The 22,924-nt window shown below is 45.6% G+C and overlaps 1 protein-coding gene across 2 annotated transcripts in view; it reads left to right on the forward strand.

Annotated features, from left to right (window-relative positions):
- Window positions 1–22,924, forward strand: part of cdhr5b (cadherin-related family member 5b) — a 124,270-nt gene that overhangs the window by 46,582 nt on the left and 54,764 nt on the right. For both annotated transcript variants that reach the window (XM_063061545.1, XM_063061546.1), the window contains exons 4-5: window positions 20,611–20,700; window positions 22,784–22,870. In XM_063061545.1, coding sequence (XP_062917615.1) covers window positions 20,611–20,700; window positions 22,784–22,870 — 177 coding nt within the window. The remainder of the gene's footprint in view (window positions 1–20,610; window positions 20,701–22,783; window positions 22,871–22,924) is intronic.

Consider the following 22,924-nt stretch of genomic DNA (forward strand, 5'->3'; position numbering starts at 1 on the left):
TGATGAACCTGTGAGTCCATGGGCGGGGCCTCAATGCTGGCAGGCTGACCTGTCAATCTCACGACTGGGAACACGATTCCCCCGGCGAGGTCATTACCGAGCAAGACTTCCACGTCTTTCATCGGTAATTCGGACCTCACCCCGATCGTGACTAGTCCAGAGACCAGGTTGCTCTGTAAGTGTATCTGGTGCAAAGGGACTGACTCTGTCCCTTCCCCAACACCTTTGACCTCTACCTCCCCAGTCTGGGTCTCTGAGCTAAACTCTAATACACTCTTCAGTATTAGTGACTGACACGCTCCCGTGTCTCTCCAGATCCGCACTGGAACTGGTTTTAACCTCTCCTTCACTGACACCAATCCGGCCGAGATAAACCTCTCGCGCCCTTCCTGGACTTTTTCAGACCTGTCCTTCCCTAGCGGTTCGCTTAACAGCTCGATACAGCCATTCCAAATTTCCGCTTTTCCTTTCCCCGTCTCCTTCCTTGGGGCAAAGCACCAGGACGCAAAGTGTCCGACTTTCCCACAATTATAACAGACGACCCCAGGAGACTTCCTATCAGACTGCTCCCGCTCTACCTTATCCTTTTCACTAGTCCCCGGCTTACTTTCTGACTTTTCCGGCGGACTCTCCCCTCCGTCCTGACTACCCTTCTGGTAGCCTTTACTCGGGGCAAACTTCATTTTATGCGTCAACGCATACTCATCCGCTAACTTAGCAGTTGCGGCTAACGTGGCTGCCTCTTTCTCATCGAGGTAGGGTCTCATACCGTCAGGAACACAACCTTTAAACTGCTCAATCAGGATCAGTTGTAGCAGTCTGTCATAATCCCCCTCTACCCCTTTCGAGGCGCACCAACGCTCACAATATGTCTGCATCTCACGAGCAAACTCCAAATACGTGCGGTCCCACTGCTTCCTCGCATTCCGGAACCTCTGCCGGTATGCCTCCGGGACCAACTCATAAATCCTGAGGATGGCCTCTTTCACCACCTCATACCTCTGGGCATCTTCCGCGGACAAAGCTGAGTAAGCTTCTTGGGCCTTCCCTTTCAGTACACTCTGAACAATCCACTTATCCCTCGGCCATTCTTGACTTATAGCCACTTTTTCGAGGTGGAGGAAGTACCGATCCACGTCGGTTTCGTCAAATGGGGGAACCAGCCTAACCTCCTGGGTCGCCCGGAACCCTCCACCTTGGTTCGGCACGAGCCCCTGCTCGGCCCTTATCTTTAACTTCTCCAGCTCAAATTCCCTTTCCCTCTGTTTCCCTCTCTCTTCTCGCTCCCATTCCCTCTCTTTCTCTTCTCTCTCCAACTGTCTTTCTCTCTCTTCGTGTTCTAACTGCCGTACCCGGAACTCGTGCTCGAGTCTCAGTTTTTCAAGCTGTACCTGTACCGCGTCTCCAGCAGGTTTTTCAATAGACACCACCCCCAGCTCACCTTGGGGAAACACACCTTTAGATACATAGTGCTCTACAATAGCTCTGTGTATCTCCTCTCTCCTCATTGTCGACTTCACCTTAGCAAGATTCAACTGTTTGGCCACAGCTATCAATTCCGATTTCCTGGCATCCTCTAATGCCTCCAAGGTCGGCGCCTTTATAAATTCCTCAACCTCTATTTCTGCTGTTTGTCTTTTCTTTCTTTCGGGAATTTTAACCCAATCAATTTACTCCGTCCCAAATTTAGCGTTCAAAATCGCGGACGAGAACCCCACTTATGATACGTACCCCGTAACTGGGTTGCCAAACCAGCAGAAATGGATCACTCAGTTGGAGTCTGGAGTACTAGAACTAAGAAAGTTTTGTTAAAGAAACAAGCAACACAGTAATCGAAAGGATAATAAATGCAACAGTTCAGCAATGTTAACCACACATGTGCACAGAATTAAGATAACAGCATCAATCAAGCTCTATCGTTGTCTAGGGGTAAATGACCACATTTCAACGTGACTCAAAGTTCAATTTGCAGTAATCGTTGCCATGGCGATGGACAACGTGGGGGAAGAGAGAGATAGAACAGGAACAACTGATCATTCAGAACGGCTTCACTCACAGACCGGCTGGATGGCTCACAAGCAACTTTTTGGGCGGGTCCTTGGTGATGTCACCTGAGGTCACCGACTGTGACCCCTCCTCCAGATGCGGTCGATCCTCTGCAGTGAACCCGGCACCCAGGCAAGGGCGGACACACACCGAGTTCCCGCTGATCGTACCTTTCCACCCTGGTCGTTGTCTGATACTTCTCACCCACTCGTGAGAGGCGTACCGCTTCCAGGGTCTCGTTACCTCGGGTGGCGTGTGTGTCTGTCTTAGCGAACCTGTCCCTTTTTATCCCCCTGCTGGGGTATCGCCTGTCCATCACTTCAAACAGCTCAGGGTTCAAAGGGGGAGCCGCTCCAGACAGCTCTCTCTCTCCCACGTCCCTTCATTACACATCTCCAGACGCTGCTCCATTGTTCCTTATCTCTCCTTCCCCTGAGGGCAGGTGGCAGACCAACTGCTGATGCCACTGATGCTAGCCCAGGCCAGCAAACATCTTAATTTTATGTGTATTCTCGTAACATTCTCTATCCACATCAATACCTTACCCCCAATACCATGTGCTTTAAGTTTGCACACTAACCTCCTGTGTGGGACCTTGTCAAAAGCCTTTTGAAAATTCAAATATACCACATCCACTGGTTCTCCCCTATCCACTCTACTAATTACATCCTCAAAAAATTCTATGAACAAGCTGAGGCAATGGGTCTCATCTGAAAGAGTGCAGGGGCTGATGAGATACCAAAAGTGAGTCTCTTGAAGGCAAAGCATCCATATAGTGTGATGAAGGTTGTGACCTTCTGTGACTCAGGAGCTAAGCAGATCTGTCAGAAACCTGAGTTTGCATCTAGTTTGGTGAAGAACTTTGCTCTGCCTGAATGTGTGCTCAACAGAGGGCAGAATAAGCTTCTCCCACCTCACTGCATTATTCAATATTGTTAGATCAACACAGATCCTCACTGTGCCATCTGGCTTTGGAACAAGAACAATGCCTGCAAAATGTCAGTAGGACCATTCACTTTACTTATGATGTCAAGCACCTCCATTCTCTCGAGTTTAGTTTTGACTTTGTTTAGCAAAGGACTGGTATACGCCTTGCAGTGGTTAGAGAGCAGGACACTGCTCCCGGCCTCAGCTGGTAAAGTACTTTTCTTTCAGTACCCTGGGCCTGTGAACATCTCTTCCCACTGAACATTGTGCAGCGAATCCATCCTTGCAAAGACGTTCGGCTTCTTGATGGCATGTCATCCCAGTGGTGGTGAGGAGAGATTCTGAACAAAATAGACATCCTCTCTAATTGTTTCTGATTTTTATGGATGGAAGTAGTAAACATTCCTTTCACTCAGAGCTTATGTTTCCCTGGCCCCATCAGCACGTTCTTTGTTGGGTTTCATATAATGCCCGTTCTCTGCAGGTTATGTGAACAAACATTCAGGGATGGCTGTGACGTCTGCCCCAGTGTCAGTTTTGAACATCATTTCTTCATTTTGCAACTGAACAATAATACACCAGCCTTGTCTGTTTGAATCTAAAGCCCCAAGGAAAGCTCTCTCTCCATCTGAATCATGGTCTTCTTTGACCTCCTGAAGAAACGCCTTTGAGTGACACTGGCATTCAGGGTTTCACTTGTTTTGCTGGACAGAGTTCTTTGATGTGGAATGGAGACTTGCTGTATCTCCTGCAGTTGGACATTTTCCCTTCTCTTTGGTTCACTTGTCTGATTTGCTTTAGCTGAGCTCTACTGTCACCTCATTCTGAAGACTTTCTGACTGCACCTTGTTCCCTCTCATATATTGCATTTTGCTTTGCAGTGAAATACTCTTTGAATTTGTACTCCTTTTCCTGAGCCTTTGTCAGTCCTAATCCATCCATGATGTTATCTCATTTGTCCCCCATGCAGTATATCAGTGTGCTTACTTACTGCTCTTCTGAAACCTGAGTGAGATTGCTTGCCACCTTAAATTTCTCAAAGCATCTGAGCCATCTCTCAAAGTCCCCTGGTTTAGAGAAATCAAATGTCGCAGGAGGCCTGAATGGGGAAGTAGATGTAGGCACTGCATAGAACATAGAATAGGACAGCACAGTACAGGCCCTTCGGCCCACAATGTTGTGCCGACCCTTAAACCCTGCCTCCCATATAACGCCCCCCACCTTAAATTCCTCCATATACCGGTCTAGTAGTCTCTTAAATTTCACCAGTGTATCTGCCTCCATCACTGACTGAGGCAGTGCATTCCACACACCAATCACTCTCTGAGTAAAAAACCTTCCTCTAATAACCCCCTTGAACTTCCCACCCCTTACCTTAAAGCCATGTCCTCTTGTATGAGCAGTGGTGCCCTGGGGAAGAGGCGCTGGCTGTCCACTCTATCTATTCCTCTTAATATCTTGTATACCTCTATCATGTCTCCTCTCATCCTCCTTCTCTCCAAAGAGTAAAGCCCTAGCTCCCTTAATCTCTGATCATAATCCATACTCTCTAAACTAGGCAGCATCCTGGTAAACCTCCTCTGTACCCTTTCCAATGCTTCCACATCCTTCCTACAGTGAGGTGACCAGAACTGGACACAGTACTCCAAGTATGGCCTAACCAGAGTTTTATAGAGCTGCATCATTACCTTGCGACTCTTAAACTCTAGCCCTCGACTTATGAAAACTAACATCCCATAAGCTTTCTTAACTACCCTATCTACCTGTGAGGCAACTTTCAGGGATCTGTGGACATGTAACCCCAGATCCCTCTGCTCCTCCACACTACCAAGTATCCTGCCATTTACTTTGTACTCTGCCTTGGAGTTTGTCCTTCCAAAGTGTACCACCTCACACTTCTCCAGGTTGAACTTCATCTGCCAATTCTCAGCCCACTTCTGCATCCTATCAATGTCTCTCTGCAATCTTCAACAATCCTCTACACTATCCACAGCATCACCAACCTTTGTGTGGTCTGCAAACTTGCCAACCCACTCTTCTACCCCCACATCCAGGTCGTTAATAAAAATCACGAAAAGTAGAGGTCCTAGAACTGATCCTTGTGGGACAACACTAGCCACAACCCTCCAATCCGAATGTACTCTCTCCACCATGACTCTCTGTCTTCTGTAGGCGAGCGAATTCTGAATCCACCTGGCCAAAGTTCCCTGGATCCCATGCCTTCTGACTTTCTGAATAAGTCTACTGTGTGGAACCTTGTCAAATGCCTTACTAAAATCCATATAGATCACATCCACTTCACTACCCTCATCTATAGGTCACCTCCTCAAAGAACTCTATCAGGCTTGTTAGACACGATCTGCCCTTCACAAAGCCATGCTGACTGTCCCTCATCAGATCATGATTCTCTAAATGCCTATAGATCCTATCTCTAAGAATCTTTTCCAACAGCTTTCCCACCACAGATGTAAAGCTCACTGGTCTATAATTACCCAGACTATCCCTCCTACCTTTTTTGAACAAGGGAACAACATTCGCCTCCCTCCAATCCTCCGGTACCATTCCCGTGGACAACGAGGACATAAAGATCCTAGCTGGAGGCTCAGCAATCTCTTCCCTCGCCTCATGGAGCAGCCTGGGGAATATTCCGGGGACTTATCCGTCCTAATGTATTTTAACAACTCCAACACCTCCTCTCCCTTAACATCAGCATGCTCCAGAACATCAACCTCACTCATATTGTCCTCACCATTATCAAGTTCCCTCTCATTGGTGAATACTGAAGAGAAGTATTCATTGAGGACCTCACTCATTTCCACAGCCTCCAGGCACATCTTCCCACCTTTATCTCTAATAGGTCCTACCTTCACTCCTGTCATCCTTTGGTTCTTCACATAATTGAAGAACGCCTTGGGGTTTTCCTTTGCCCTACTCGCCAAGGCCTTCTCATGCCCCCTTCTTGCTCTCCTCAGCCCCTTCTTAAGCTCCTTTCTTGCTACCCTATATTCCTCAATAGACCCATTTGATCCCTCCTTCCTAAACCTCATGTATGCTGCTTTCTTCCACCTGTCTAGATTTTCCACCTCACTTCACCCTACCATTCTTTAACTTCCTCACCGGGACAAATTTATCCCTAACATCCTGCAAGAGATCCCTAAACATCGACCACATGTCCATAGTACATTTCCCTGCAAAAACATCATCCCAATTCACACCCGCAAGTTCTAGCCCTATAGCCTCATAATTTGCCCTTCCCCAATTAAAAATTTTCCTGTCCTCTCTGACTCTATCCTTTTCCATGATAATGCTAAAGGCCAGGGAGCGGTGGTCACTGTCCCACTGACAGATCTGTGACCCGCAGGTGTTTACTACATTCTCCTGCCTCTTTGTTTTCTATTATTTTATTTATTTGCATTATAAAAATCTTCCTTTCACTCCCTGAGAGTTTGACTGACTTCTCTGCTGTGTCTGTGACTCTGTGCAATTACCCGAGCTAGTGGCCCACAGATTATTACAATGTATCAGTGAAGCTGAAAGGCATTGCCTAGCAATCCTGGCCAGGTGTCACTCACTGAGCAAATTATCATAGGCGGTTTAAGTTGATAAGACTTTGGATATTTTACCTAGATATATACTGTACTTACTATAAAGAATTTCATTGTTGTGGATTTCATTTGGTCAGAGGACCAAATTCAGTGACGATCAAATACTTCTGACATCAAGTTCAGTTCGTTATTGAGGAATAGTGTAGGACAAACCAGGACGCCAGGCTGCAGGATATTCAACTGAACTTTAGTGCAAACCATGCTTGTAAAGTATGTGAACTCCTCCCAGGAGGGATTGGCTAACTGAGTGGCATAGCATTAACCCATAGACTACCACAAGAATGCCCAGATCCTGTCACTTTCCTTCACAGAGGATGACATCAACATCAACAGTACAGAATAGGTCCTTCGGTCCATTGGGGTCAATACCGACCAAGATTGCTCATCAAATTTATTCGTGTTTGGCCCAAATATTTCAAAATAATTCGCATCTATGCACCTATAGAAAGGCCTTTTAAATGTGTTTATTGCATCGTCATTAATACTTTCTCTGTGAGAATCTCGTTCCATACAGTGTACTCCAATTTTCTTTCTTCTTTTTCAATATTTTTATTAATTCCTTGCATAGACGAATAGAAAATACATTGTGATATTATGGAACAGAAACAAGATTGAATTTCCCCATAACTATGTATAGTAAATTAATCATAATATTGTAAAGGTATATTTTATTCTAATCTGAAGCAAAATCAAAACCCTATAACAAAATAGAAAGAAAAGAGAGAAAAAAAAACAAAAACAAACAGCTGTTTGGTTAAAAGAAAAGAAAAAATAATCTCTAACATATAGTCGTAAATTCAAACATATAATAACCATCATCATTGCTGACCAAATCGAAAATTGAGAAAGCAGTTCCAAAAGGGTTCCCATAATGTGAAAAAATCTGATCTAGGTATAGAAATAGAACACCTAATCTTCTCTAGATTTAAACATGACACAACATCAATCAACCAATGGGCATGAGTAGGTGGAGCGGCATCTTTCCATTTAAGCAACAAAACTCTTCTGGCTGCAAGAGAAATAAAAGGCAAGATATGCAAATCATTCGGCTTAAGAGTAAAATCATTTCCTCCAACAATGCCAAACTAGGCAGTTAGAGGGTTGGGTTTAAAGTTTACTTTAAAAAGCTCTGAGAAGGTTTGAAATATTTCTTTCCAAAATTTATCAAGTCGCGGGCAGGACCAAAACATATGAATTAGAGAGGCCTCTTCAACATTACACCTATTACAGTATGGAGAAAAATCTGAGTAAAAACGAGAGAGCTTATCTTTAGTCATATAGGCTCTATGAACCACTTTAAGTTGTAAAAGAGAGTGACGCGTGCATAATGAAGAGGTGTGAACAAGTTTAAAAATTTCATTCCAAGTATCCTCATCAATTGAAATCTGTAGGTCATGTTCCCAGAGGTTTTTAATTTTGTCTAACAGAATGTTTCTCAATGCCAACAACATACTATAAATATTAAAAATAGACCCATTATAAAAAGGTTTCAAAGTAAAAATTGTATCTGGACATTTAGGAAATGTATAAAGTTGAGAACACAAGAATTCTCTAATTTGTAAATATCTAAAAAACTGAGTTTTACGAAGATTATATTTAATATAGTTGATCAAATGAGAAAAGACACTTTCCAGCAAACAGATCTTGAAAACATTTAATAGTCTATTCCACTCTTTAAAAACTACATCAGTCAAAAAAGGTTTAAAATATGATAAGTTTTAATCTACAATTTGAGAGGGAGAAGGGAAACTCGGAAGTGTCAGTATTACAGTTGAACAAAGGGAACTATGGTGCTATGAGGGAGAAGCTGGCCAAAGTTCAATGGAACAATACCCTAGCAGGGATGACAGTGGAACAGCAATGGCAAGTGTTTCTGGGAATAATGCGGAAGGTGCAGGATCAGTTCGTTCCAAAGAGCAAGAAAGATCCTAAGGGGAGTAAGGGGAGGCTGTGGCTGACAAGGGAAGTAATGGACAGTATAAAAATAAAAGAGAAGAAGTATAACATAGCAAAGACGAGTGGGAAGCCGGAGGATTGGGAAACTTTTAAAGAGCAACAGAAGGTAACTAAAAAGGCAATACGCGGAGAAAAAAATGAGGTATGAAGGTAAACTAGCCAAGAATACAAAGCAGGATAGTAAAAGTTTCTTTAGGTATGTGAAAAGGAAAAAAATAGTTAAGACCAAAATTGGGCCCTTGAAGACAGAAGCGGGTGAATTTATTATGGGGAACAAGGAAATGGCAGATGAGTTGAACAGATACTTTGGATCTGTCTTCACTAGGGAAGACACAAACAATCTCCCAGATGTAATAGTGGCCGAAGGACCTAGGGTAATGGATGAATTGAAGGAAATTTATATTAGGCAGGAAATGGTGTTGGATAGGCTGTTGGGTCTGAAGGCTGATAAGTCCCCAGGACCTGATGGTCTGCATCCCAGGGTACTTAAGGAGGTGGCTTTAGAAATCGTAGATGCATTGGTAATCATTTTCCAATGTTCTATACATTCAGGATCAGTTCCTGTGGATTGGAGGGTGGCTAATGTTGTCCCTCTCTTCAAGAAGGGAGGAAGAGAGAAAACAGGGAATTATAGACCGGTTAGTCTGACGTAGATGGTGGGAAAGATGCTGGAGTCAATTATGAAAGATGAAATAACGACACATCTTGATAACAATAACTGGATCGGTCCGAGTCAGCATGGATTTACGAAGGAGAAACCGTGCTTGACTAATCTTCTGGAATTTTTTTGAGGATGTAACTATGAAAATGGACAAGAGAGAGCCAGTGGATGTAGTGTACCTGGACTTTCAGAAAACCTTTGATAAAGTCCCACATAGGAGATTAGTGGGCAAAATTAGGGCACATGGTATTGGGGGCAGAGTACTGACATGGATTGAAAATTGGCTGGCTGACAGAAAACAAAGAGTAGCGATTAACGTGTCCCTTTCGGAATGGCAGGCAGTGACCAGTGGGGTACCGCAGGGTTCAGTGCTGGGACCGCAGCTGTTTACAATATATATTAATGATTTAGATGAGGGAATTAAAAGTAACATTAGCAAATTTGCCAATGACACAAAGCTGGGTGACAGTGTGAAATGTTATGAGAATGCAGGGTGACTTGAACAGGCTGGGTGAGTGGGCAGATGCATGACAGATGCAGTTTAATGTGGATAAATGTGAGGTTATCCACTTTGGTGGTAAGAACAGGAAGGCAGATTATTATCTAAATGGAGTCAAGTTAGGAAAAGGGGAAGCACAACGAGATCTAGGTGTTCTTGTACATCAGTCACTGAAAGCAGGCATGCAAGTACAGCAGGCTGTGAAGAAAGCTAATGGCATGCTGGCCTTCATAACAAGGGGAATTGAGTATAAGAGCAAAGAGGTCCTTCTGCAGCTGTACAGGGCCCTGGTGAGACCACACCTGGAGTACTGTGTGCAGTTTTGGTCTCCAAATTTGAGGAAGGACATTCTTGCTATTGAGGGAGTGCAGCGTAAGTTCACAAGGTTAATTCCCGGGATGGCGGGACTGTCGTATGTCGAAAGATTGGAGCAACTGGGCTTGTATACTCTGGAATTTAGAAGGCTGAGAGGGGATCTTATTGAAACATATAAGTGTAGCTCCCCCCCCCCACCCTGCCCAAATAACAGACAATACACCAGGTGCAAATAAATGATTTACAGTTTATAGATATTACTGGAACTATATAATTAAGAGAGAATAAAATATAAAAGGAAAATAAAAGGTGCCACACATCAAAGTTCAATCTCTTCGTGCACAAAACAGTTGGAGCTCAAGGACCTTCTTTTTCACCCTGCGACCCCACAGACTACCTCGACCGGCCGCCTGGGACCACCAACGGTGATCGACTAGACGCTCCACACGAGTCCGTCTCCGTCACCTCGCTGAATACCATCCTCGGGGTCCGACCCCGTTAGCGGACATCACAGCACCTGGTCCATCCTCTGTCTCGCTCTCCCGCCTTCTCCCCCAAAACCCTGCGCATACAAATACACCAAAAACATAACAACTATCCCAATTGGTTAATAACATATTTCTTATCACGCTCTAAACCAAAACAAGCTGCTAGCACAAACTTTCTCAGTGTTTAACACAACAAAGCCGCATTCCCCAGATTAACATAACAAAGACGCCATTTTAATTAGCCTCCGCCGTAACATAAAAGTCGAAACCCCCTTACATAAGATTATTAAGGAATTGGACACGCTGGAGGCAGGAAGCATGTTCCCGCTGATGGGTGAGTCCAGGACCAGAGGCCACAGTTTAAGAATAAGGGGTAGGCCATTTAGAACGGAGTTGAGGAAAAACTTTTTAACCCAGAGAGTGGTGGATATATAGAATGCTCTGCCCCAGAAGGCTGTGGAGGCGAAGTCTCTGTGCTTTCAAGAAAGAGATGGATAGAGCTTTTAAAGATAGCGGAATCAAAGGTTATAGGGATAAGGCAGGAACTGGATACTGATTGTGGATGATCAGCCATGATCACAGTGAATGGCGGTGCTGGCTCAAAGGGCCGAATGGCCTACTCCTGCACCTATTGTCTAAAAAAAATTAGAAAAAATGGTACCAGAGAGTGAAAAACCAAATAACCTAAAGAATTTTCTAAATTGTAACCAAATCCTTAAAGAATGTTTAACTACAAAATTATCAGTTAAATTGGTTAAGAATAGAGGAATTGAACAACCAAGAAGAGAAATAATACAAAATTTATTAACAGACTTAACTTCTGAAAAAACCCAAACCGGACAGACTTCCCATTCCATACAGTGTACACCCCATTCTGTGACAGCTCGTTCCATGCAGTGCGCTTCCCATTCTCTGTGAGAATCTCATTCCATATGTTACGTACCCCGTAACTAGGTTGCCAAACCAGCAGAAATGGGCCACTTAGTTGGAGTCTGGATTACTGGAACTAAGAAAGTTTTATTAAAGAAATAATCAACACAGTACTCTAATTAAAAGGATAATAAATGCAACAGTTCAGCAATGATAAACACACGTGTACACAGAACTAGGATAATAGGATCAATCAAGCTCTATCGCCGTCTAGGGGTAAATGACCAGTTTCAAGTGACGCAAAGTTCAGTTCAATTGAGTTCAGTTCAGTTCACAGTAATCACTGTTATGCCGTTGGGGGCGGCGGGGGGGGGGGGAGAAGAGAGAGAACGAATGAATATTCAAATCGGATTCCAAACAGACCTTCGATATTCCTCGCAATCAGCTTTCGGGCGAGCCCTTTGTAATGTCTTCTGAGGTCACCTCGACTGTGATCCCTCCATTCCAGATACGATCGTTCTTCTGCGGTGAACCCGGCACCCAGGCAAGGGTGGACACACACACCAGGTTCCCGCCGATCCGTACCTTTCTACCCTGTGCGTCTATGGCTGGTTCCGCGACCAGACCTCCAAAAACTCCCACCAACTAGTGGGGGGAGCACACCGCTTTCAGGGTCTCGTTACCTCGTGGAGTCGTGTGTCTATTGCCTTCGCGAACCCGTCCCTTTTTTATCCCCCTGCTGGGGTATCGCCTGTCGATCGAACAGTTCAGGGTTCAAAGCCCCGGTCTCTGACAATACTCGGAACTGTGTCTCCTTTCCGTTAATCCCTCTCGTCTCTCATTAACATCGCTTGAAGGTTCCCCCAATTGTCCTCTTATCGGCATCAATCTTCTGATAACTGGTTCTTTTGTCACACCCCTTACACTTCAAAGGATTTTTACCGGGATAAAAATATAGTCATGAATACACAATCAGATAAACACAAATATACATGTTTATCAGCTTTTCAGCTAATACAGAGACTTTTAAGTTGTCAACATCTGACAGACAGTCAGCAATCACATTTTCTGTTCCTTTTATATGCGTTATTTTAATAATCCTCTAAACCAGGCTCCAATTTAGCAAACTTCATAGTGGCCGAAAACACTAATGAATTGTGATCAGTATAACGTCTCGGTGGTTTTCGCCCTGGACACAGATAACAAGGGTCGTCCCATACCAACTTAGCATTCTTTGGCAAGGGCTTAGTAAGAGGGTGGGTACCATCTGCAAAGTTGTTTTTTTCTGCGAAACTTCCGATAGTACCCCACCATCTCCAAGAACCTTCTCAGGGCTCTCTTGTCTGTCGGGTGGGGACTTCAGAGATAGCCCGCACCTTAGCTTGCATCGGAGCCAGCTGCCCCTGTCCTACCACAAATCCTAGATAAGTGACCTTCGGGCGGCCGAACTCACTGTTTGTGAGGTTCACTGTCAGGCTGGCTTCAGACAGCCATTTAAACAGCTTCTCTACCGCCATAATGTGTTCCTCCCACGTGTCACTCCAGACTACTACATCGCCAATATACACTTCTGTGTTCTTTAGCCCTTTTGACACTGAATTAATTATTCTATAGGGGTGTTGCTCACTAGGCTGACCTGACGTGACAACCATCCCATGTACCGTGACGTTCGGACATCCGTGTGCGTGCCGTTTAACTAGCTCGCTTTGTTCGGGGATTAAGGGAGAGACCTTATCAGCCAAGCTGGCCAAAACGATAGACTTCTCCCATCTGGTCAGCACCACACTTATCTTTTCAAAATGGGCCCTCCCTTTATCAGGTGTCACCCTAGCCTCATTATTTTCGTGATATCACCAGCTAGATCTGTTTTCTGATCGTGGTGAGCTTTTAACATGTTAATAGCCAATAACTGTGTTAACTCACGTCTACAATAGTCAATCACATCCTTCCTCCTGTGCAGCCAGTAAAACTCTTTCATGATTCCGACGACTGTTTTCCTCCCCCCAAAATGTCCACCGAGGGGTATCTTGTGGGCCAGGTTAAGAATCTCATCCCCATAAATTTTTGGTACCATCCCCCATTTCTCATCTGCGGGCACTGTACTTGGTCTCCCTTTCTTCCTTAGCACTCCCTCCTCCACACAACAGCCCACTGGCTCTCCCCTCAACTCTGCTTCAGAGAGAGCTGTCCCCGCCGAAACCATCAGCTCCTCGTCTCGATCCTGCGCCTGCACAAATTCCCTCCTTTCCAATGATAAATCTACCTCAATTTCCTCACTCCCTCCTGGTACAAGGCTGGTAGAAACGTCCCAGCTAGAGCTATTTCAGCAGTCTTTCTGGACATGCGCCGAGTCACTGCGCAAACGGGATAAACCTGTGAGTCCATGGGCGGGGCCTCAATGCTGGCAGGCGGGCCTGTCAATTTTACTGCCGGATACACTTCCCCGCCGGCGAGGTCATTACCGAGCAAGATCTCCACGCCTTTCATCGGTAGTTCGAGCCTCACCCCTATCATGACCGTCCAGAGACCAAGTCGCTTTTTAGGTGTATCTGGTGCAAGGGTACTGCCTCAGTCCCTTGCCCAATGCCTTTAACCCTGACCTCCCCAGTCTGGGTCTCTGAACTAAACTCTAACACACTCTTTACTATCAATGACTGACACGCTCCCGTGTCTCTCCAGATCCGCACTGGAACTGGGTTTAACCCCTCCTTCACCGAGACCAATCCGGCCGAGATAAACCTCTCGCGCCCTTCCGGAACTTTGTTAGCCCTCTCCTCTCCTAGCGGTTTGCTTACCAGCTCAATACAGCTAGTCGGAAACGCCGCCTTTTCCTCTCCCTTCTTTGGGGCAAAGCACCTGGACGCAAAGTGTCCGACTTTCCCACAATTATAACAAACCACCCCAGGAGACTTCCTACCAGACTGCTCCCGGTCTACCTTATCCTTCTCACTAGTCCCCGGTTTACTTTCTGACTTTTCTGGCGGACTCTCCCCGCCGTCCTGACTACCCTTCTGGTAGCCTTTACTCGGGGCAAACTTCGTTTTATGTGTCAACGCGTACTCATCCGCTAACTTAGCAGTTGCGGCTAAAGTGTCTGCCTCTTTCTCATCTAGGTAGGGTCTCATACCGTCAGGGACACAACCTTTAAACTGCTCAATCAGGATCAGCTGTAGCAGTCTGTCATAATCCCCATCTACCCATTTCGAGGCGCACCAACGCTCACAATATGTCTGCATCTCACGGGAAAACTCTAAATACGTGCGGTCCCACTGCTTCCTCACATTCCGGAACCTCTGCCGATATGCCTCCGGGACCAACTCATAAATCCTGAGGATGGCCTCTTTCACCACCTCATACCTCTGGGCATCTTCCGCGGACAAAGCCGAGTAAGCTTGTTGGGCTTTCCCTTTAAGTACACTCTGAAGCAAAACAGACCACTTATCCCTCGGCCAGACCTGACTTGCAGCAACTTTTTCGAAATGGAGAAAGTACCGATCCACATCGGTATTGTCAAATGGGGGAACCAGCCTAACCTCCTGGATCGCCCTGAACCCTCCACCTTGGTTTGGCATGGGCCCCTGCTCTGCCCTTATCTTTAACCTCTCCAGCTCGAATTCCCTTTCCCCCTGTTTCTCTTCTCGCTCCAACTGTTTGTGCCTCTCTCTCTCTTGCCGTTAACTGTCTCTCTCTCTCTTCTCGTTGTCGTTCTAACTGTTTTTCTTCGTGTTCTAGCTGCCGTACCCGGAACTCGTGCTCGAGTCTCAGTTTTTCAATCTGCACCTGTACTGCGTCTCCACCAGGTTTTCCCATAGATATCACCTCCAGCTCCCCTTGGGGAAACACACCTTTAGATACATAGTGCTCTACGATAGCTCTGTGTATCTCCTCTCTCCTCATTGTCGACTTCCCCTTAACAAGATTCAACCGTTTGGCCACAGCTGCCAATTCCACTTTCCTGGCATCGTCTAATGCCTCCAAGATCGGCGCCTTTAGAAATCCCTCAATCTCCATTTCTGCTGTTTGCCTTTTCTTTCTTTCGGGAATTTTAACCCAATCAATTTACGCCGTCCCAAATTTAGCATTGGAAATCCCAGACGAGCCCCCACTTATGTTATTATGTTATGTACCCCGTAACTGGGTTGCCAAACCAGCAGAAATGGGCCACTTAGTTGGAGTCTGGATTACTGGAACTAAGAAAGTTTTATTAAAGAAATAAGCAACACAGTACTCTAATCAAAAGGATAATAAATGCAACAGTTCAGCAATGATAAACACACATGTACACAGAACTAGGATAATAGGATCAATCAAGCTCTATCGCAGTCTAGGGGTAAATGACCAGTTTCAAGTGACGCAAAGTTCAGTTCAATTGAGTTCAGTTCAGTTCACAGTAATCGCTGTTATGCCGTTGGGGGCGGCGGCGGGGGGTGGGGGAAGAGAGAGAACGAATGAATATTCAAATCGGATTCCAACCAGACCTTCGATATTCCTCGCAGTCAGCTTTCGGGTGAGCCCTTTGTAATGTCTTCTGAGGTCACCGACTGTGACCCCTCCATTCCAGATACGATTGTTCTTCTGCGGTGAACCTGGCACCCAGGCAAGGGTGGACACACACACCAGGTTCCCGCCGATCCGTACCTTTCTACCCTGTGCGTCTATGGCTGGTTCCGCGGCCAGACCTCCAACAACTCCCACCAACTAGTGGGGGGGGGGGGCACACCGCTTTCAGGGTCTCGCTACCTCGTGGAGTCGTGTGTCCATTGCCTTAGTGAACCTGTCCCTTTTTATCCCCCTGCTGGGGTATCGCCTGTCCATCGAACAGTTCAGGGTTCAAAGCCCCGGTCTCTGACAATACTCGGAACTGTGTCTCCTTTCCGTTAATCCCTCTCGTCTCTCATTAACATCTCTTGAAGGTTCCCCCATTGTCCTCTTATCGGCATCAATCTTCTGATAACTGGTTCTTTTGTCACACATACAGTGTACGCCCCATTCTCAGTGAGAATCTCATTCCATACAGTGTTCTCCCCAGCCGCTGTGAGAATCTCGATCCATACAGTGTTTTCCCCATCCTCTGTGAGAAGCAAATAGAAAGGTTGTGAGTGGTGGTAAAAATCTTCTGAGGTGTATATATTTCAATGCTAGGAGTATTGCGGGGAAGGCAGACGAGTTGAGGGCGTGGATTGACACGTGGAATTATGACGTTATAGCAATTAGTGAAATTTGGCTACAGGAGGGGCAGGACTGACAGCTTAATATTCCAGGGTTCCGATGTTTCAGATGTGATAGAGGCAGAGGAACGAAAGGTGGGGGGTGGCATTGCTTGTCAGGGAAAATGTTACAGCAGTGCTCAGGCAGGACAGATTAGAGGGCTTGTCTACTGAGTCCTTATGGGTGGAGCTGAAAAACAGGAAAGGTATGGCCACATTATTGGGGTTGTATTATAGACCACCCAATAGTCAGCGAGAATTGGAGGAGCAAATCTGCAGAGAGATAGCAGGCAACTGCAGGAAACATAAAGTTGTGGTGGTAGGGGATTTTAATTTTCCACATATTGATTGTGACTCCCATACTGTTAGGGGTCTAGATGGGTTAGAGTTTGTGAAATGTGTTCAGGAAAGTTTTCAAAATCAATATATAGAGGTACCAATATATATAGAGGGGATGCAATATTAGATCTCCTATTAGGAAACGAGTTAGGACAAATGACAGAAGTGTGTGTAGGGGAGCACTTTGGTTCCAGTGATCATAACACCATTAGTTTCAACTTGATCATGGATAAAGATAGATCTGGTCCTAGGGTTGAGGTTCTGAACTGGAAGAAGGCCAAGTTTGAAGAAATGAGAAAGGATCTAAAAGGCGTGGATTGGGACAGGTTGTTCTCTGGCAAGGATGTGATCGGTAAGTGGGAAGCCTTAGGAGGAGAAATTTTGAGAGTGCAGAGCTTGTATGTTCCTGTCAGGATTAAAGGCAAATTGAATAGGAATAAGGAACCCTGGGTCTCAAGGGATATTGCAACTCTGACAAAGAAGAAGAGAGAGTTGTATGACATGTATAGGAAACAGGGAGTAAATAAAGTGCTTGAGGAGTATAAAAAGTGCAAGAAAATACTTAAGAAGGAAATCAGGAGGGCTAAAAGAAGACATGAGGTTGCCTTGGCAGTCAAAGTGAAGGATAATCCAAAGAGCTTTTACAGGTATATTAAGAGAAAAAGGATTGTAAGGGATAAAATTGGTCCTCTTGAAGATCAGAGTGGTCGGCTATGTGCGGAACCAAAACAAATGGGGGAGATCTTAAGTGGGTTTTTTGCGTCTGTATTTACTAGGGAAACTGGCATGAAGTCTATGGAACACACATAAAAGTTGCTGGTGAATGCAGCAGGCCAGGCAGCATCTCTAGGAAGAGGTGCAGTCAACGTTTCAGGCCGAGACCCTTCGTCAGGACGCATCTTCACTTCTTCACTTCGTGAAGTCTATGGAATTAAGGGAAACAAATAGTGAGATCATGGAAACTGTACAGATTGAAATGGAGGAGGTGCTTGCTATCTTGACGCAAATTAAAGTGGATAAATCCCCAAGACCTGAAAGGGTATTCCCTCGGACCTTGAAGGAGACTAGTGTTGAAATTGCAGGGGCCCTGGCAGAAATATTTAAAATGTCGGTGTCTACGGGTGAGGTGCCGGAGGATTGGAGAATGGCTCACGTTGATCCATTGTTTAAAAAAGGATCAAAAAGTAATCCGGGAAATTATAGACCAGTAAGTTTGACGCCGGTAGTTGGTAAGTTATTTGAGGGAGTACTAAGAGACAGAATCTACAAGCATTTGGATAGAAAGGTACTTATTAGGGAGAGTCAACATGGCTTTGTGCATGGTAGGTCATGTTTGACCAATCTATTGGAGTTTTTCGAGGAGGTTACCAGGAAAGTGCATGAAGGGAAGACAGTGGATGTTGTCTACATGGACTTCAGTAAGGCCTTTGACAAGGTTCCACATGGGAGGTTAGTTAGGAAAATTCAGTCGCTAGGTATACATGGAAAGGTGGTAAATTGGATTGGACATTGGCTCAATGGAAGAAGCCAAAGAGTGGTAGTAGAGGATTGCTTCTCAGAGTGGAGGCCTGTGACTAGTGATGTGTCACAGGGATCAGTGCTGGGTCCATTGTTATTTGTCATCTATATCATTGATCTGTATGATAATGTGGGAAATTGGATCAGCAAATTTGCTGATGATACAAAGATTGGAGGTGTAGTGGACAATGAGGAAGGTTTTCAAAGCTTGCAGAGGGATTTGGACCAGCTGGAAAAATGGGCTGAAAAATGGCAGATGGAGTTTAATACAGACAAGTGTGAGGTATTGCACTTTGGAAGGACAAACCAAGGTAGAACATACAGGGTAAATGGTAAGACACTGAGGAGAGCAGTAGAACAGAGGGATCTGGGAATACAGATACAAAATTCCCTAAAAGTGGCATCACAAGTAGATAGGGTCGTAAAGAGAGCTTTTGGTACATTGGCCTTTATTAATCAAAGTATTGAGTATAAGAGCTGGAATGTTATGATGAGGTTGTATAAGGCATTGGTGAGGCCGAATGTCGAGTATTATGTTCAGTTTTGGTCACCAAATTACAGGAAGGATATTAATAAGGTTGAAAGAGTGCAGAGAAGGTTTACAAGGATGTTGCCGGGACTTGAGAAACTCAGTTACAGAGAAAGGTTGAATAGATTAGGACTTTATTCCCTGGAGCGTAGAAGAATGAGGGGAGATTTGATAGAGGTATATAAAATTATGATGGGTATAGATAGAGTGAATGAAAGCAGGCTTTTTTCCACTGAGGCAAGGGGAGAAAAAAAACAGAGCACATGGGTTAAGCGTGAGGGGAGAAAAGTTTAAAGGGAACATTAGTGGGGGGCTTCTTCATACAGAGAGTGGTGGGAGTGTGGAATGAGCTGCCAGATGAGGTGGTAATTGTGCGTTCTATTTTAACATTTAAGAATAAATTGGACAGATACATGGATGGGAGGTGTATGGAAGGATATGGTCGTGTGCAGGTCAGTGGGACTAGGCAGAAAATGGTTCAGCACAACCAAGAGGGGCCAAAAGGCCTGTTTCTGTGCTGTAGTTTTTCTATGGTTTCTATGGTTTCTAAGCTCGTTCCATACCGTGTTCTCTCCATTCCCTGTGAGAATCTCGTTCCATACAGTGTACTCCCATCTTCAGAGAGAATCTCATTGCATTCAGTGAACTCCCCATTCTCTGTGAGAATCTCATTGCATACAATGTACCCACCATTCTCTGTGACAATCTCGTTCCATACCGTGTTCTCCCCGTTCCCCGTGAGAATCTCGTTCCATACAGTGTTCTCCCCAATATCTGAGAATCTCGTTCCATACAGTGTTCTCCCCAATATCTGAGAATCTTGTTCCATACAGTGTTCTCCTCGTTCCCTGTGAGAATCTCGTTCCATACAGTGTCCTCCCCAATATCTGAGAATCTCGTTCCATACAGTGTACTGCCCTTCTTTGTGAGAAGCCGCATCTCAGCTGCCTACTCAATTTTTCTCCTCTGATATTGAGCTTGTTTTCAGTTCCCTCTCCTGGACATTAGATTCTGTGCATTTCTACTATCTGTCCTTCTTTCTCTGCTCGTTATCCCGAAAGGGACAGCCACTTGCCGTAATTCTCTGTCTTGGTCCACTCTTCAGTGGTTCGCCCAGCTCTGAAGATCTTTCCTCCCCCAGGGTTAAGGTCTTTGGAGCTTCTCTTGGCGTTTCTGCAGCTCTGGATTTTACAGAAAGTGGTGTAGAGAGAGGGGGCGGGGGTCACACTGTGGGAGGGGGTGGTACTGAGGGAGGATCACACTGTGGGAGGGTGGTACTGAGGGAGGGTCACACGGTGGGAGGGGTGGTACAGAGGGAGAGTCACACTGTGGGAGGGATGGTCACACTGAGGGAGGGGTGCTACTGAGGGAGGGTCACACTGAGGGAGGGGTGCTACTGAGGGAGGGTCACACTGTGGGAGGGGTGCTGCTGAGTGACAGTCACACTGTGTGCAGAGGGGAGCTGAATGAATACTGTCACAGTGATGGGAGGTGAGGGGGCATTTCCTTCCCTGCCCCAACCTCAGAGCTGTAATTCCAGGCTGTGAAAATGGATGCTCTGCCACTGATCCTTCCCACAGCCGGGGTCCCTCTGGCTGTGCACTGACCCACAGAGCGCCAGTCTCACTGGGAGTTCATCCTCTGTTACAGAGCAAGCTCTCTTTCTATCTGGAGGTGACGAACGTCAATGACAACACACCGACATTCCCCAAGAACAAGCTGGATGCAAACATCAGTGAGGTAATACCTCTCTCTGTGCCACTGAGGGCAGGGGTCGTGGGTCAGCACCAAGACTGTGGGGCAGGGCGTTCCCAGGGGAAATGGAGTCTGCATTTTTATTGGAGTGCGGGCGACAGAGTGGGTGTAATTGTGTGTGTGCGCGGGGTTGTCAATGTCGGGATGTGTATTAATTGCGGCGTATGAGGGCCTGGGATGTAAAGGGGGTGCTGTAGGGAGTGAGAGGATGAGGGATGTTCTGATGTATAAGTGGAGGGTTATCGATGATCAGGACTTAGACGAGTTGGCAAACTGTGGGAAAAGGCAGAATGATAAAACATTGTATGGTGGTGGGATGTGTAGGATAGAATGTCAGATGTAGATGGACTGATCTGTGGGTGAATTGGGTAGGTGGTGTGAGGGTGTAGGCATTGCTGTGGTGGAGGGAGATCTGTGGGTGAATTGGGTAGGTGGTGTCAGGGTGCAGGAGATTGTGGAGGGATTAGTAATGATCTTTCAAGAATCAATTGACTGGCATGGTGCCAGAGGACTGGAAGATTGCAAATGTCACTCCACTCTTTAAGAAAGGAGGAAGGGAGCAGAAAGGAAACTATAGACGAATTAGCCTGACCTCAGTGGTTGGGAAGATGTTGGAGTCAGTTGTTAAGGATGAGGTGATGGAGTATTTGGTGACACAGGACAAGATAGGACTAAGTGAGCATGGTTTCCTTAAGGGAAAATCTTGTCTGACTACCCTGGTGGAATTCTTTGAGGAGATAACAAGTAGGATAGATAAAGGGGATGTTGTGTATTTGGATTTCCAGAAGGCCTTTGACAAGGTGCCACATATGTGGCTGCTTACCAAGTTAAGAACCCATGGTATTACGGGAAAGTTACGAGTATGTTTAGAGCATTGGCTGATTGGTAGGAGGCAAGGAGTGGGAATAAAAGGATCCTTTTTTTGGTTGGCTTCCAGCGACTAGTGGTGTTCCACAGGGATCGGTGTTGGGACCATTTCTTTTTATGCTGTATATAAATGATTTAGGTGATGGAATAGATGCCTGTGTTGCCAAGTTCGCGGATGATACAAAGATTGGTGGAGGGGCAGGTAGTGTTGAGGAAACAGGTAGGATGCAAAAGGACTTAGACAGATTAGGAGAATGGGCAAAAAATTGGCAAATGAAATACGAATTTCTTGCCCATTCTCCTAATCTGTCTTAAATGCTGGAAAATGCATGGTCATGCACTTTGGTAGAAGAAATGAATGTGCAGACTATTTTCTAAAAGGAGAGAAAATCCAAAAATCTGAGATGCAGAGTGACTTGGGAGTCTTTGTACAGAACACCTTGAAGGTTAACTTGCAGATTGAGTCGGTGCTGGGTGAGGAAAGCAAAATGCCATGTTAGCATTCGTTTCAAATCTAGAATACAAGTCACGTTTGATAGCTCTATGCCTGTACTCGCTGGAATTCAGAAGGATGAGGGGGATCTCATTGAAACCTTTCAAATGTTGAAAGGCCTAGACAGAGTAGATGTGGAAAGAATGTTTCCCATGGTGGGAGAGTCTCGGACAAATGGGTACATTCACAGGATATGGGGGTGTCCGTTGAAAACAGAGATGTGGAGAAAATCCTTGAGACAGTGGCTGGTGGATTTGTGGAATTTGTAACCACAGAAAGCTTTGAATGCCAGGTCACAGGGGGATTTAGAACAGAAATGAATACATTCTTGATAGCCAGGCCATCAAAGATTACAAGGCGGAGGCAACGAGTGCAGCTGAGGAGGGGATAAAAAGGTTCAGCCATGATTGAATGGCGGTGCTGTCTCAATAGAATGACGGCCCTAGTGTGCCTCACATGTCTGATGGAGTTATGGTCCTAAAATATCATAAAGAGTAGAGAAACAATGAGTGTAGACGATCAGTGAGGGGGATCAGTGAGTGAGGGGGATCAGTGAGTGAGGGGATCAGTAAGTGAGGGGGACAGGGGCTGTGATGGAGGCTGAGGGGTTAATGGAAGCTGAGGGGGTGATGGAGACTGAGGGGTTAATGGAAGCTGAGGGGGGTGATGGAGACTGAGAGTAGTACACATTTTTTGTCCTTCTTCTAGCTGTTCCCCGTGGGTCAGTCCTGGAAATATGTGACAGCCATCGATTTGGACCAGGACCCTATCTTCTACAGCCTGGACAACAACACAGTGAGTGTGTCATCCTCCCAATGTAAACCCACTCCTCCGCTGCACACTACATCC

Source organism: Mobula hypostoma, chromosome 11 (assembly GCF_963921235.1).
Source record: "Mobula hypostoma chromosome 11, sMobHyp1.1, whole genome shotgun sequence".
In the NCBI taxonomy this organism is placed as follows: Eukaryota; Metazoa; Chordata; class Chondrichthyes; order Myliobatiformes; family Myliobatidae; genus Mobula; species Mobula hypostoma.